The sequence below is a fragment of the Oncorhynchus kisutch genome, linkage group LG3 (assembly GCF_002021735.2).
Source record: "Oncorhynchus kisutch isolate 150728-3 linkage group LG3, Okis_V2, whole genome shotgun sequence".
In the NCBI taxonomy this organism is placed as follows: Eukaryota; Metazoa; Chordata; class Actinopteri; order Salmoniformes; family Salmonidae; genus Oncorhynchus; species Oncorhynchus kisutch.
Window position 1 is genome coordinate 69,788,728 of NC_034176.2, and position 14,349 is coordinate 69,803,076.

At 41.2% G+C, this 14,349-nt stretch overlaps 1 protein-coding gene across 1 annotated transcript in view; it reads right to left on the minus strand.

The window, feature by feature from the left end:
* The window catches only part of LOC109888407 (spondin-1-like), a 115,027-nt gene extending 104,078 nt beyond the window's left edge, over window positions 1–10,949 (minus strand). Inside the window, exons 1-2 of the mRNA XM_031815835.1 lie at window positions 9,854–10,949; window positions 9,106–9,212 (exon numbers count right to left, since the gene is read on the minus strand). Of these exons, the coding sequence (XP_031671695.1) occupies window positions 9,106–9,212; window positions 9,854–10,088 (342 nt within the window). The 5' untranslated portion in view covers window positions 10,089–10,949. The remainder of the gene's footprint in view (window positions 1–9,105; window positions 9,213–9,853) is intronic.
* Between the last annotated feature and the right edge of the window lie 3,400 nt (window positions 10,950–14,349).

Sequence of the window (14,349 nt, forward strand, 5' to 3'; positions counted from 1 at the left end):
ATGGATTTCTGACTACACATCACTTCACAGCAGGGCGAGACGACAAAACAAGAGGGGATGTCAAGAAAGTGAGGAGGCAGATAGAAGTGTTTGTGCTGGGTGTGAACTTTGAATCAGTGTTGAATCTGATACAGTTTCTGTCCTACCAGGCAGGAGCAGATAGTTGTGTTTGAAAGGGGCTGTGCGTCATGCCTCCAATAGAACTGGCTGATGATAGGAAGACGGGTGGTGTGTGAGAGTGTATTTGTGTGTGTGTGTTTGTGTGTGTGTGCATGCGTGCGTGCGTATGTACATGCATTGTTTGTGTGTGTGTGTGTGTGTGCGTGCGTGCGTGTACGTGCATGTTTGTGTGTGTGTGTATGTGGATTGTTTGCATGTAATTAAGGTTGACAGTGAAAGGAACTCCTCTAGAGCAGCAGAGGAATGGGGGGAGGAAGAGAGGACGGGAAGTAGAAGGGAAGAAGAAAGGGGAGAGGGGAGGATGAGGAGACATCTAAAGTCTGCTTATGTATGCATAGATGTTGTACTCCGTGTGTACTGTGTACCGTACCAGACATAGTAGTGGGTATTGATACTGTATTAGTGTGTTTGCGTGTTTTGGTTTATTACGTTCTGTGTACCTATAAATACAACAATAAACACCCATTTCAATTGTTAGATACATTAGTATCAACATAAACACAACACAGTCATTGCACTTGTGCTTGTCAAGACCTCTACAAGAGCGCTAACAATCAAATTCCCCCTCATATTCCTAAAGCAGATATTTCAGTTTACCCCTCGTATCACCACAGCAGATATTTCAGTTTACCCCTCAAACCACCACAGCAGATATTTCAGTTTACCCCTCGTATCACCACAGCAGATATTTCAGTTTACCCCTCATAATCACCACAGCAGATATTTCAGTTTACCCCTCATATCACCACAGCAGATATTTCAGTTTACCCCGAGTATCACCACAGCAGATATTTCAGTTTACCCCTCGTAATCACCACAGCAGATATTTCAGTTTACCCCTCGTATCACCACAGCAGATATTTCAGTTTACCCCTCATAATCACCACAGCAGATATTTCAGTTTACCCCTCGTATCACCACCGCAGATATTTCAGTTTACCCCTCGTAATCACCACAGCAGATATTTCAGTTTACCCCTCGTATCACCAAGGCAGATATTTCAGTTTACCCCTCATAATCACCACAGCAGATATTTCAGTTTACCCCTCGTATCACCACAGCAGATATTTCAGTTTACCCCTCGTATCACCACAGCAGATATTTCAGTTTACCCCTCGTATCACCACAGCAGATATTTCACTTTAACCCTCGTATCCCACAGCAGATATTTCACTTTAACCCTCGTATCCCACAGCAGATATTTCACTTTAACCCTCGTATCCCACAGCAGATATTTCACTTTAACCCCCGTATCACCACAGGAGATATTTCACTTTAACCCTCGTATCCCACAGCAGATATTTCACTTTAACCCGCGTATCCCACAGCAGATATTTCACTTTAACCCTCGTATCCCACAGCAGATATTTCACTTTAACCCTCGTATCACCACAGCAGATATTTCAGTTTATCCTTCGTATCCCACAGCAGATATTTCACTTTAACCCTCGTATCCCACAGCAGATATTTCAGTTTACCCCTCGTATCACCACAGCAGATATTTCAGTTTACCCCTCGTATCCCACAGCAAATATAGCAGTGCTGTCAGTGTGTGTAGAGCTGAGTGATTGGAGCTGACTGGACGATACAGCGCTTCCCTTTTTCACCCTCTGCCATTTACGATGCTCTGTCACGCCGTGCTGCGCCCCCTAACCCACCCACCAAACCCCTCACCCACCCCCCTCGCCTCGAATAAGAAGAAACCTCAAGGCTGGTACTAAATAACAACAGCAGGAGATCAATGGCAGGGAAAAATAAAACAGCCGAACATAAAAACCGTACAGCAGCAAAGAGGGTAATGAGATGTGGCAGGAGAAGGAACAAATGATAAAAACACCCTCTTTTTTCCTTCCTTCCTACATTCTTCGAGGGTTGTGCGCTCGGTCATGACATAGTAGTAACTGTGAGTAACTGAAGTGCTATACTGTAAAACTCGCCTCAACACAAGAAACGGTCAACTGTAAAACATTCAGCTTTATGTGGAAAGGGAATGAAACCAACAGGTTCACAAGAGTCTGCTACCAGTTCTGCTAGTTATGGCTGCTCTTAAACCCAACCACCTGGCTTGTACACATACATTCACCCCTTGCTGATTGGATCACTGTATACTACCTCGGGCAGGTGGTAAGGAGTGAGGTTGAGTGGAAGAGTGAATAATACTCCCCTAAAGGAGGATGGTGAGAGACGTAAGGTATGACAATACAGGGAGACAAGACTGGTGTGCAAACAGAGAAGCAAGTTTGGGAGGTGAAAAGGGGAGATAAGTCGGTAAGCAAAAGACGCAGGGGACGATTGACTTGACTGCTGAGAGTCTCACAGCGAGGTTGGTTGGCAGTAGTTGGATGGGATGGATCAGGGACAGAGGCATTCCCTCACCCTCCTGTTTCCTTCACATTGATGAGGTTTGATATTGCCCTTTTCCACTAATCCTTTATCACTTCACCAGTGAATGGAAATGTGTTGAACTAACTGCACTCTTCTTTTCAAAGGTGTAAAAACATAATAATGTCAATTGATGACGTAAAAACATCCCAACATCACTGTTATCATGTATTACTTCCCTTGTTTTGATGGACATGGAATAGTCCTAAAAGTGCAAAAACCCATCAATCTGGCACTCCAGGCAGGCTCAAGCAAACGCTCAAAGTATTTAAACGATTTCAAATCTGGATGTTAGATTTGGATGCCACCAAGGCAAATGGTGTCAAATTAACATGATGAGAAAACTTGCCTGAAACCTGAAGACTTGCATTAGCTCCACAAGCTAACACCTTGGCTTCAGCTCAGCAGAGACTATAAAAGTATTGTGCTGTGCAAAACGAGCCCAGTCAGCAGCACCAGCAACCATCAAGCTCAATCAAACCAGATATTTATACTATAATACTGGAATGAAAACATGACTTTTGCTGTGAAGATTACATAAGACTGATGTTTAATGCGCTATGAAGGTTGATGAATGATACTGCAACATTCATGAAGGGGTTATGAATTATTTCATAAAGGTGTTATTGATGCAGATTTATACCACCTTCGGTTTTGCCAAAACACACATACTGGTTTATTTCCACACATACAGACTCAACTTGTATTACAAACACACATATGCATACACACACTCACACGAATACATAGGCACAAAATGATACATAAACACACATATTCAGGGAACATTTTATTTCAAAATAAAAGCCTATTGTATAATGGAGACATGTATTTTTGTTGTCACCGTACCCAACCCTATGACACCAAACAGAGAACAGGCTTGGAGCAGAACATGGTCAGCCTTGCCCTTGCCCGTAGCAGTGCCTTACTCGTGGCCACCGTAGGGGATAGCAAATGAAAAGTGATGTAGGTGTAATTAAACTTGTCTGAGACTTAAACATTTGTGTAAGCTAAGATTTGTCCCTGCGCTAATGCCTACATTTAAGATTAGCAGGTTAACACAGTATTGTGGCCTGCAGGAGACCTAGGTTAGACACCAGTCTGTCTCAACTGTACTGTGACCTTGAAAACTATCTGTGAGGAGGTGAAATGTGTGGTGCAGTGTATCAAAAAGTGGTTCTGTAAACCATGCTTACAGGCTATATACAGATGGAAGTCTGAAGTTTACATACACTTATGTTGGAGTCATTAAAACTTGTTTTTCATCCACTCTACACATTTCTTGTTAACAAACTATAATTTTGGCAACTCGGTTAGGACATCTACTTTGTGCATGACACAAGTAATGTTTCCAACAATTGTTTACATACAGATGATTTCACTTATAATTCACTGTATCACAATTCCAGTGAGTCAGAAGTTTACATACACTAAGTTGACTGTGCCTTTAAACAGCTTGGAAAATGATGTCATGGCCTTAGAAGCTTCTGATAGGCTAATTGACATAATTTGAGTCAATTGTAGGTGTACCTGTGGATGTTTTTCAAGGCCTACCTTCAAACTCAGTGCCTCTTTGCTTGACATCATGGGAAAATAAATAAAAAATCTGCCAAGACCTCAGAAAAAAATGCAGACCTCCACAAGTCTGGTCCATCCTTGGGAGAAATTTCCAAACACCTGAAGGTACCACGTTCATCTGTGCAAACAATAGTACGCAAGTATAAACACCATGGGACCACGCAGCCGCCATACCGCTCAGGAAGGAGATATGTTCTGTCTCCTATAGATGAACGTACTTTGGTGTGAAATGTGCAAATCAATCCCAGAACAACAGCAAATCGACATAACCTGAAAGGCCACTGCTCCAAAACCGCCATAAAAAAGCCAGACTACGGTTTGCAACTGCACATGGGGACAAAGATCATACTTTTTAGAGAAATGTCCTCGTGTCTCATGAAATAAAAATAGAACTGTTTGCCCATAATGACCATCATTATGTTTGGAGGAAAAAGGGGGAGGCTTGTAAGCCAAAGAACATCATGTTGTGGGGGTGCTTTGCTGGAGAAGGGACTGGTGCACTTCACAAAATAGATGGCATGAAAAATGGATATATTGAAGCAAAATCTCAGGACATCAGTCAGGAAGTTAAAGCTTGGTCGCAAATGGGTCTTCCAAATGGACAATGACCCCAAGCATACTTCCAAAGTTGTTGCAAAATGGCTTAAGGACAACCGGTATTGGAGTGGCCATCACAAAGCCCTGACCTCAATCCTATAGAACATTTGTGGGCAGAACTGAAAAAGCATTTGCAAGCAAGGAGGCCTAGAAACCTGACTCAGTTACACCAGCTCTGTCAGGAGGAATGGGCCAAAATTCACCCAGCTTATTGTGGGAAGCTTGTGGAAGGCTACCCGAAACATTTGACCAAACAATTTAAAGGAAATGCTACTAAATACTAATTGAGTGTATGTAAACTTCTGACCCACTGGCAATGTGATGAAAGAAATAAAAGCTGAAATAAATAATTCTCTCTACTATTATTCTGACATTTCACATTCTTAAAATAAAGTGGAGATCTTAACTGACCTAAGACAGGGAATTTTTACTTTGATTAAATGTCAGGAATTGTGAAAAACTGAGTTTAATTGTATTTGGCTAAGGTGTATGTAAACTTCCCACTTCAACTGTACATTGTTTGGAGTATGGAATAAAACAATCGTATATTATGATGGGCTGAATTTATGAATCTGCACACTATAAACAGAAAAAAAACAGAATACATGCACATACAGTACATGAATTTGTTAAGATTAAAGTTGAACAGCAGTAACCCAGCAAACATGGGACGTCCTAAAAGACATTCGGCAGCTTTCCCATTATGTCCCTTAAGGGTTTCGCTGTGATGTTATCGCTCTGATGTTCTGAGAACGTTCTAAGAACGTCACGTGATGGTCCCAAGGGAACATTTTCTGGGAGACCTTTGTCTAGTTTCCTGTAAGTTCCCAGGACATCACAGAGAGACATGTCAGGACATTTTAAGAGCGTTCTTAAGAATTTCATTTGTCTTGTTCTTAGGACGTCAAGTGATGTTCCCAAGAGAACGTTCTCTGGGGGACCTTTGTCTAGTTCCCTATACCTTTCCAGGACGTCACTGAGGACCATGTCAGGACCTTTTTATGACCTTTTCAGGATGTTAATTTTAGTAGTGCTTAGGACGTTATGTGATGTCCCAAGGGAAAGTTCTCTGAGTGACCATTTTTCAAAAACAATTGGTCCCAGGGCATCCCCGCATGTTTTTAGGATGTTCTTGGGGGTTTCTGTCATGGTCCCCTGGAAGTATTGTCTAGTTCCCGGTTTGTCCTGGGGACGTCACCAAGTACGCTTTTAGTACGTTCTTGGGATATTGTGTGATGATCCCCTGGAGCTTTTGTCTAGTTCCCAGTTGGTCCCGGGTCTTCCCCGAGGATGTTTTTAGGACGTTCTTGCGATGTTGTGTCATGGTGCTCTGAAGCTACCCTGGACGTTCTTGGAGGCATTTGTCACGTGATTGTCCTAGGTGTCCCAAAACCGTTATAAGTAAAGTAAGGAAATGTTATGGGTGTTTTAAGGTTAGTGGTAAGCTGTTCAGCTAAAACAGTGTAGAATTCTTCCATAAATGACAATGTGATTACATTTGACATGATAACTTCAGTACTGACTTTTCAATATGACCCCACCTGGGATTTAAACTCACAACCTCTAGATTTGGGACATGCCGATCTTTCTGCTGTGCCACAAAGTCTGTAGAATTTCAGAAGTCCCTTACATATACATTACTTAGAATACATCTCTGCCCTTAGCAAAAGCATGCCATTTAGTTATCAGGTAATCTGACAATTTTTTAAATTTTTGGTATTTTTATTTCACCTTTATTTAACCAGGTAGGCTAGTTGAGAACAAGTTCTCATTTGCAACTGTGACCTGGCCAAGATAAAGCAAAGCAGTTCGACACATACAACCACACAGAGTTACACATGGAATAAACATACATACAGTCAATAATACAGTATAAAATAAAAAAGATACATTTGAAATTCTATATACATTGTGTGCAAATTAGGTAAGATTTTTTTTAAATACCTCCAAAGATTCTCTCATAGATTTAATTTACTTATTTCAGTTTGAGTTTTAAGTAAAGTTGTCTAATGTTGGTGGGGCATATTATTCTGTCTAAAAAAACGGACAAAAAAAATACAATAGTTTTTCTTGAGTGTATTTTTAACAGTTACTTTGAAGTATAAAGTGTAGGAATAGGATTACATTTGAAATCAGTCAATGACACAGACATGGTGGCATTGAAGGAAGATTGTAATGCAGTGAACAACGAGGTTGTGAGTTTAAATCCCAGGTGAGAACATGTATATAAATATATATTTATTTATTTATTTATTTTACCTTTATTTAACTAGGCAAGTCAGTTAAGAACAAATTCTTATTTTCAATGACAGCCTAGGAACAGTGGGTTAACTGTTAATTGTAATTGGCAGTGGGTGCTGGTACTGTATGTGCATCAAATTGACTGAAGTACTACATAAAAAAAATATATTTTGGTTTGTTATTACGTGATTGGTTGAAGTTATTACATTATTCATGAAAAAAAGTTGTTAACAACCAGTTAATGTAATAACTACCGGTTAATGGAATTAACATTTAGCGTTAAAAAATATTATGTTTACCGTTCAACATTTTATTATGTTTATCGGCAAATTATAAAATGTACCAAAATGTTTTTTTTTACAAGTTATTACAAATAGAAAGTTATTACATTTACAGTTGTTACAAGGTGTGAAAATGATTTATATAAAGGTCATAAATATAATGTATATATTGCAGAAGTTCCACCTTGTCAGAAGATTTTTTTCCTGAAGCATTATAGGAGCTCAGTATTCATTGATTTATTCATATCACTCAAAGATTTCAGTCAGGTTGTGCGTGACTAGTTTAACAAATGGCTTCATAACATTGTTTGCTTAAAATAGTGTTTGTAAGAGAGGAGTATCAGTCCTCTGGCCCAGCAATCTGGTTATAAAACCTATAAACAACTTATTCTTGGCCAATTCACCTGCTGTGTGTTCTTGGCCTGAAACCTCTGTCTCCACCCAGCCCATCTCTCACCACACTAGAAACCGGAGGGCCTCATCAGAGCTGGGGACATGTCCTACAATATCCCCTGACATCTAAGTGTGAAAACACTTCCGCCATCCCTCCTTCTTCCTCTCTCGCTCCCTCCCTTTTCCAGTCCAGTTGGAGCCGTCTGTGTAGGCTGGGAACGATCTTCGCACGGAACCTGGCCAGATTTGTGTGTGCATGTGTGCACCGTACATGCATGCATTGCCAAATTTCACACACCTGGGCTCCCCCTGACTGGCACAAGGCTCCCTTTTCCATTTTCACACAGACTCTCTTTTTCTCACACACACACACACACACACACACAGGGGGATGTAAATAGAGGTATTAGAGGAAACGAGATGAGAGTAATCGCGCTTCCTCCAAGATGATGCGTGAAACAGAAGGACTCTGGCAGGAGGGGTCTGAGAGGGGACAGATTATGTTGGGAGTTCTCGCTCTCAAACACACACACACACACAGCGGACTGGGTGAGAGCCGGCACAGCAGTGTGCAGGAGACGGTGTCCAGAGGCAGCATATGGTGTTGATGTAAGTGTTCTGCCAGGTGTGGTTAAGTGTGTTGGCTCTGCTCTGCTCTGGGAGAGAGGATATCCTTGCACCTGTATATCACATGACTGCATCAATACACTCCCTATTCGCTGGGACTGCTTTCCCCCAGTGACTGACTGGCTGACTGACTCCATAATATGAATAGGGTATAAAAACGTACACTGCAAACTTGAAATACAGTATATTCAAAATGTCATTGACTTACACTGTGGATAAACTTATTAAAGGTTGAGTAAGTAGGAATTTTGTCCACAAATGTACCCACATTTCTATTAAACGTAAATATTTTATGATTAGTGAATGCCTTAATGTAGTTATTTTGTTAGATACTTCTCTCTATTAGCTGAAATCTTATTTTTTCCTAGACATTTTAGCTGTCGGCTAGCTGTTTTGACCGCTATGAAGACATTGTCTCCCTCTGAAGGCAAATGTTACTAGACAACCCCCAGCACTTGCCTGGACATCCTGCTCTCGACCTGGTGATAGCCAGTCTGAGAACTGTTCTAACAAACGTTTGTGCTATGAAACCAAATAAATACTGCAATCTGACCTACAAAACGTATTTTCTAGATTCATGATAGACAAAGCAAGGAAGGTGAACTTCAAAACGTGATGTAGTTTTATTTTAATTTGCAGCCGTTGTTGGTACAGTAAGTAATGAATCTGCTAGCCTCTAATGACTGACTACATCTAAAAGAACGCTACTTTCACCTGAATAACTGCAGGTCATTTAGAAGAAAATAAAGATGCGTGTTGTAATATCTACATTTTCATTTTGTATCATTTTAATGACATATAATTGCAAATCTCCTTGTTGTCTTACCTGGAAATTGCCAGCATAGTCATCTTCTTTGTCTCCTTCCCTGCCCTCCCTCAGAGCGATGAGGGTGAAACCTCTGAAGTAAGCGGGACTGGATGCATACAGAGTCACTGGGGATCACAAACACACAGTCAGTGAAGAAAGCAAACTGATGGGGAAGAGATTGATAGGTTTAATAAAGGTATGCAAAATCTAAAAGCACTAACCCTCCTCGATTCGTTCCTCATAGGAATGAGATCTTTATAGGCTATATCAATCAGAAGGGAAATGAGCGTTTCACTTGCTGACACAACTGGCAATTGCTGTCATTATTCGTGTCATTATAATTACTGTATTGATATACAATAGCTTCCCTGAGACAATGTGTTCGAATAAAACTGTGACGTGATGAGTGATTGAGCCTAAATGGGACTTTTGTTAGACTAATGAATCAAAATGTTAACTATAATGACAAATGAGTTCGCAGGTGGAGTCATTAAGTCAGAGCATCACAAGTTGCAAATATTTCAGCAAAAAAACAGACGCCTATAAAGATACAGTATGAGGGCATTCTGGTCTGTGTCCAACTCCTCTTTCCACAAGAGAGTTTGACTTGTCATAACACAGCTCTGGCTTCTAGGCTATCACGTCCTTATAAATGACCACAACACTGCGTCTTCACATGAATTGAACACAAAAGAGAAATAGAGTAGGCAAAAAATACCCTATTGTGTGTCAGACAATGTGCGCGTAATGGGACGGAATACACTACCTCTGTAAGTGCTCCCAGGCTGATAATTTTCTGGGTCCCCCTCGACCCGGAGCCGAAACTCGTTGTAGCCTTCCTTCCGAGTGCCCTGAGCCCGTAATATCCGACCACAATACCCGTCTGACTTCCCAGCTCTCTCCGATGGCTCTTCCGTGAAGGCGAATCCGGCGTTGCACAGCGCAGTGGAGATAAAACACTGTAACAGCAGAATGCACGGAAATATTCCCGCTCCTGCCATTGTGAAGCGGCAGCTCTCGCTCCAGCTGATGCGAGCAAAGGTGGTGAAAAACTAGTGAGGCTCAAGGGAGGAAAAAACGCTTTCTTCACCACTCAAAACTCCAGGAATAGACGAAACTTGGCAATTGATAAGACTCCCCTCACTCGGGATACGAGGTAGCTGTCTCCGCTAAAGGTAAATCCATCCTGGAGAGATATAGAGTGCAGAGAAAGAATAGTTTACGATGTGCACTCGCTCTCGCAGAATCGCACACTGATTTGTTGAAGAGCGTCTGATGATCAGTGGGTCTAGTGTTTGCTTAACTGAGCGCGAGAGCCTACACAGGGTCAGGGAAAATAGCGGAGCAGTGTAGCGCGTAGCGCGGCTGTCGCCAAGGCATGGACGCAGGCTATGAGCCCAACGACCTAAATGCACCTAGCCAACAGACTGGAAACAGACATTTCTACCAATGGCTGCAGTGACGGAGGGACGCGTTTGACATTCTAGCTGGAATCTGCCTGTGTGTTTGCTCAGCCGCGGATCCCCCCCCCGCCCCCAAGCCCCCTGAGCCGACCGCACAGACACAGACAGATGCTCAAATAGTAATTAATAATGCATGCTAAACGCCACCCCCCCCTTCACAGTCTGTATTGTGTGTGTGTGTGTGTGTGTGTGTCTGTGTTTGAAAGAGAGCGACAGGGCCGATAAGCCCTTCATTTAGAGGGAATGAAGTTAAACACATGGAATGTGGAACGAGCTTCCAGGGACTTCATTCTTAACCTTATATTGGCTTCTTTCACCAACAGTCCAGCTGATGCCACTGAAAAAGAATGGTCACTGACAGAGAAGGAGAATGGTCACAATAATCAATAAACTATTGTTTTAATCTGTTTCGAATGATGAATCAACAATGATCACAAGTTGGGGGCAGTCCATGTCACAGTTTTTACATTAGCCTGAAATCTATAACTGACCACAACAGATCTTGAAAAACAATCAGGAAACCAACACCAGAAATTATATAGGCCCACTGTCTTTGTTATAGCAGCAATATGAAATAATGATGCCCTGTCATGCATTCTCATCAGTATCACCCACAATACCCATGGGGCCTCAGTGAACTTTCATCTCCCATATAGGTCAATAGTTCCTATGGTATAGGCATACTGTAATCCAGCTTTAAAATGATTTTCTTTTCAATTAAAATTCTCTGCCTCTCTCATTCTATTCAAGTACTGTATAGTCTTGTTTCCCCGTTTCTTTGTGTCCTCTGGCTCTCCCTCTAGCTCCCATGCTTCGGAGCCCTTGGAAATACGAGAGAAAAAAAGAGCCTTGCTTGGATATGGGACTTAAGCAGGGTGTGCTAGTGATGCTGTATACCTATACTTTATATCAGCTCTTTATTATCATGTTTGATTACTATTGCATCATTGATTATATACATCTTAATGGAGTTTTACAAGAAACAACAGCAACATTCCAGGAGGGTAAAAAGTCAAAGAATTGCGTATTTTCGATTAGCCCTTTGAAATAGTTGTGGGAGTTGTTTTCTCAGATGTATAACAAGAAACATGTAGGCTACAAATCGATTGGGGCGGCAGGGTAGCCTAGTGGTTAGAGCATTGGACTAGTAACCGTAAGGTTGCAAGTTCAAATCCCCGAGCTAACAAGTTACAAATCTGTCGTTCTGCCCCTGAACAGGCAGTTAACCCACTGTTCCTAGGCCGTCATTGAAAATAAGAATTTGTTCATAACTGACTTGCCCAGTAATACAAATAAACGGGAAGTGTTAGCGCAATCACACGTTTTCATTGATAATTGATCTAACCTGCGAGACATATGCTACTTAATCTTCTGTAACATTGTTTCAAAGCTCTCCCGCGGTTTATTTCAGTCTTCAATTGAATACGTAGGAGGAAGATGAGAATATGCCTATCCGGCATGGATGCGGAGAGACGCGGTGCTCTCCGCGGAGAAGATGCAAACAGAGCGGGGAAGGCCAGTGATAGCTGGGTAATAAACCAGCAGGTGTCATGAAGCCACTGCGGTCACAGCTCGGGTTGAAACGTTTTCATCCGCCTCTTGTCCTCCTACAACGCAACCACAGAGTAGACCATATAAAACTGCAAATAAAGGCAGCGTCGAGGGGATAAGCATAGAAGTTAGATGTTTACTGTGCTGAAAATAACGTTTTATTTTTTTATCAGCATGCTTGTCTCTGCTTCTGTTCCTTCTTGTTTGTGATGGGAAGGTTTGACACTGAGAAAATGCCTTCAGTTATCTCAACAAGGAAACTATAAACTAATGAGTCAGTTTATAGTTTGCATATAGGCTGTCGTCATATCATGCACATTTTCCTAGACTTAAAGTGCTGTGTTTATAGATATTTGAAGAAGGCAATTTAAAGCAATGCGTATATTTATTTATCTCGCCTTTGATCCTATACGTAGCCTACAGGCAGGTCCATATTTACTGGCACCCTTGATAAAGGTCATAAAGATTAGCAAAAAGACTGTATCAAATATATTATACAAATGCTGAGCTATATTATATGCTAAAATTGGGACATTATATTAATTTATACTAATACAATTGCTTAGAGAAAGAGGTTTTAGGGGTCAAATGTACTGGCATCCCTGTTTTCAATACTTTAGCACCCTCCCCTTGCAAGGATAATGACACTGAGTATTAAAAAAAGAGAGAGATTGGAGAACACTTTGGGAAGGATCTTAGACCGTTCCTCCATATAGAATCTTTCCAGATCCTTGATATCATTTGCACTTATGGACTGCCCTCTTCAATGCAAACCACAGGTTTTCAGTGGGGTTAAAGTTCAGAGACTGAGATGGCCATTGCAAATTTTTGATTTAGTCGAAAATTAACAATTTCTTTGTGGATTTTAAAGTGTGCTTGGGGTTATTGTCTTGCTGGAAGAAACATTGCTGGCCAATTGTCAGCCTCCTAGCAGAGGCAACCAGGTTTTTAGCTAAAATGTCCTGGTACTTGGTAAAGATATTGCTTCCGTTGAGCTTAATATGGGCCCCAGGACCAGTGGAAGCAAAATAGCCCCATAACATCAAAGATCCATCACCATATTTTACCGTAGGTATGAGGTACTGTTCTGCGTATGCTTCTGTTTTTCAATGCCAAACCCACATGGCCACAAATAAATTATTAATTGACCAATAAATCAACATTTTGATTCCGGACTTGAACCCCATTGAAACTTATGGTTTGAAAAGATCCTTAGATCTGGAAAGATTCCATGTGGGGGAATGGTCTAAGATCCCTCCCAATGTGTTCTCCAATCTCATAAAACATTAGAGAAAAAGGCTCAGTGGCGTTATCCTCACAAGGGTAGGATACTGGAGTACTGATAACAGGGGTGCCAATCATTCTGACCCCTGTTTTTGTTTAATATGACTTATTGAACAAAATAACTTACTCTGAGCAATTATTGTAGTATAAAATAATACAATTGCATCCAATATATCTCAGTATTTGTATAATTTATTTTATACAATCTTTTTTGCTCATCTTTGTCAAGGGTGCCAATAATTATGGACCTGACTGTAGGTCTAGGTCTAACTTTTCCTGTCCAAAGCATAGAACTACAACAGAATACATTTTGCATATAGAAAAGACAACACACTGAACGTGTTCCTCATAGCATTTCGTGATGTTTGCATATGAAGGTGAACAAACACAATCACATCTATTATTTTTCAGAGAAGCCAATTGACTCATTCCCCGCCAGCTCACAGCAGTGACTCAGCAGACTTGCGTAATAAAACTATTTATGATCCAACGGGTTTGTGTTTGTAATTATCACATATGGGCTTTTACGCGGGGAGTGCAACCACACATATGTTAGACTGCCTTACCCTGCCTTAGCCTCCCTCTAGTCTCTAGTTAATGGTAGCCTACAGCAAAGGCTGTGCTTATTTTTAGGAGCCAGGGGACTGTTGCAGGGGCGGTAAAAACAGAGGGAAATGGTTCAATTTCATCATTCAGATGTTATTTTATTTTATTTTTGCTCAAAGTCTGTTTCCTCTCTTTACTGGGAAATAATCCACTCAGTGATATGGATGGATAAGCATAATATTTGATGGCACACAGTTTGATTGCCCTTTTCCTCTAAGAGTGGAAGGGGGAGGGGAGTGAAGAAGGGAGCAAAATTGTGAAAGAGGAGTTGCATTCAGGTTCTGATTTTGAAAACTCATCATGGGTGGATCTCATATAGCCAAATGGAAGCTCAATCTCCTCCAGTTAGATGCACCTC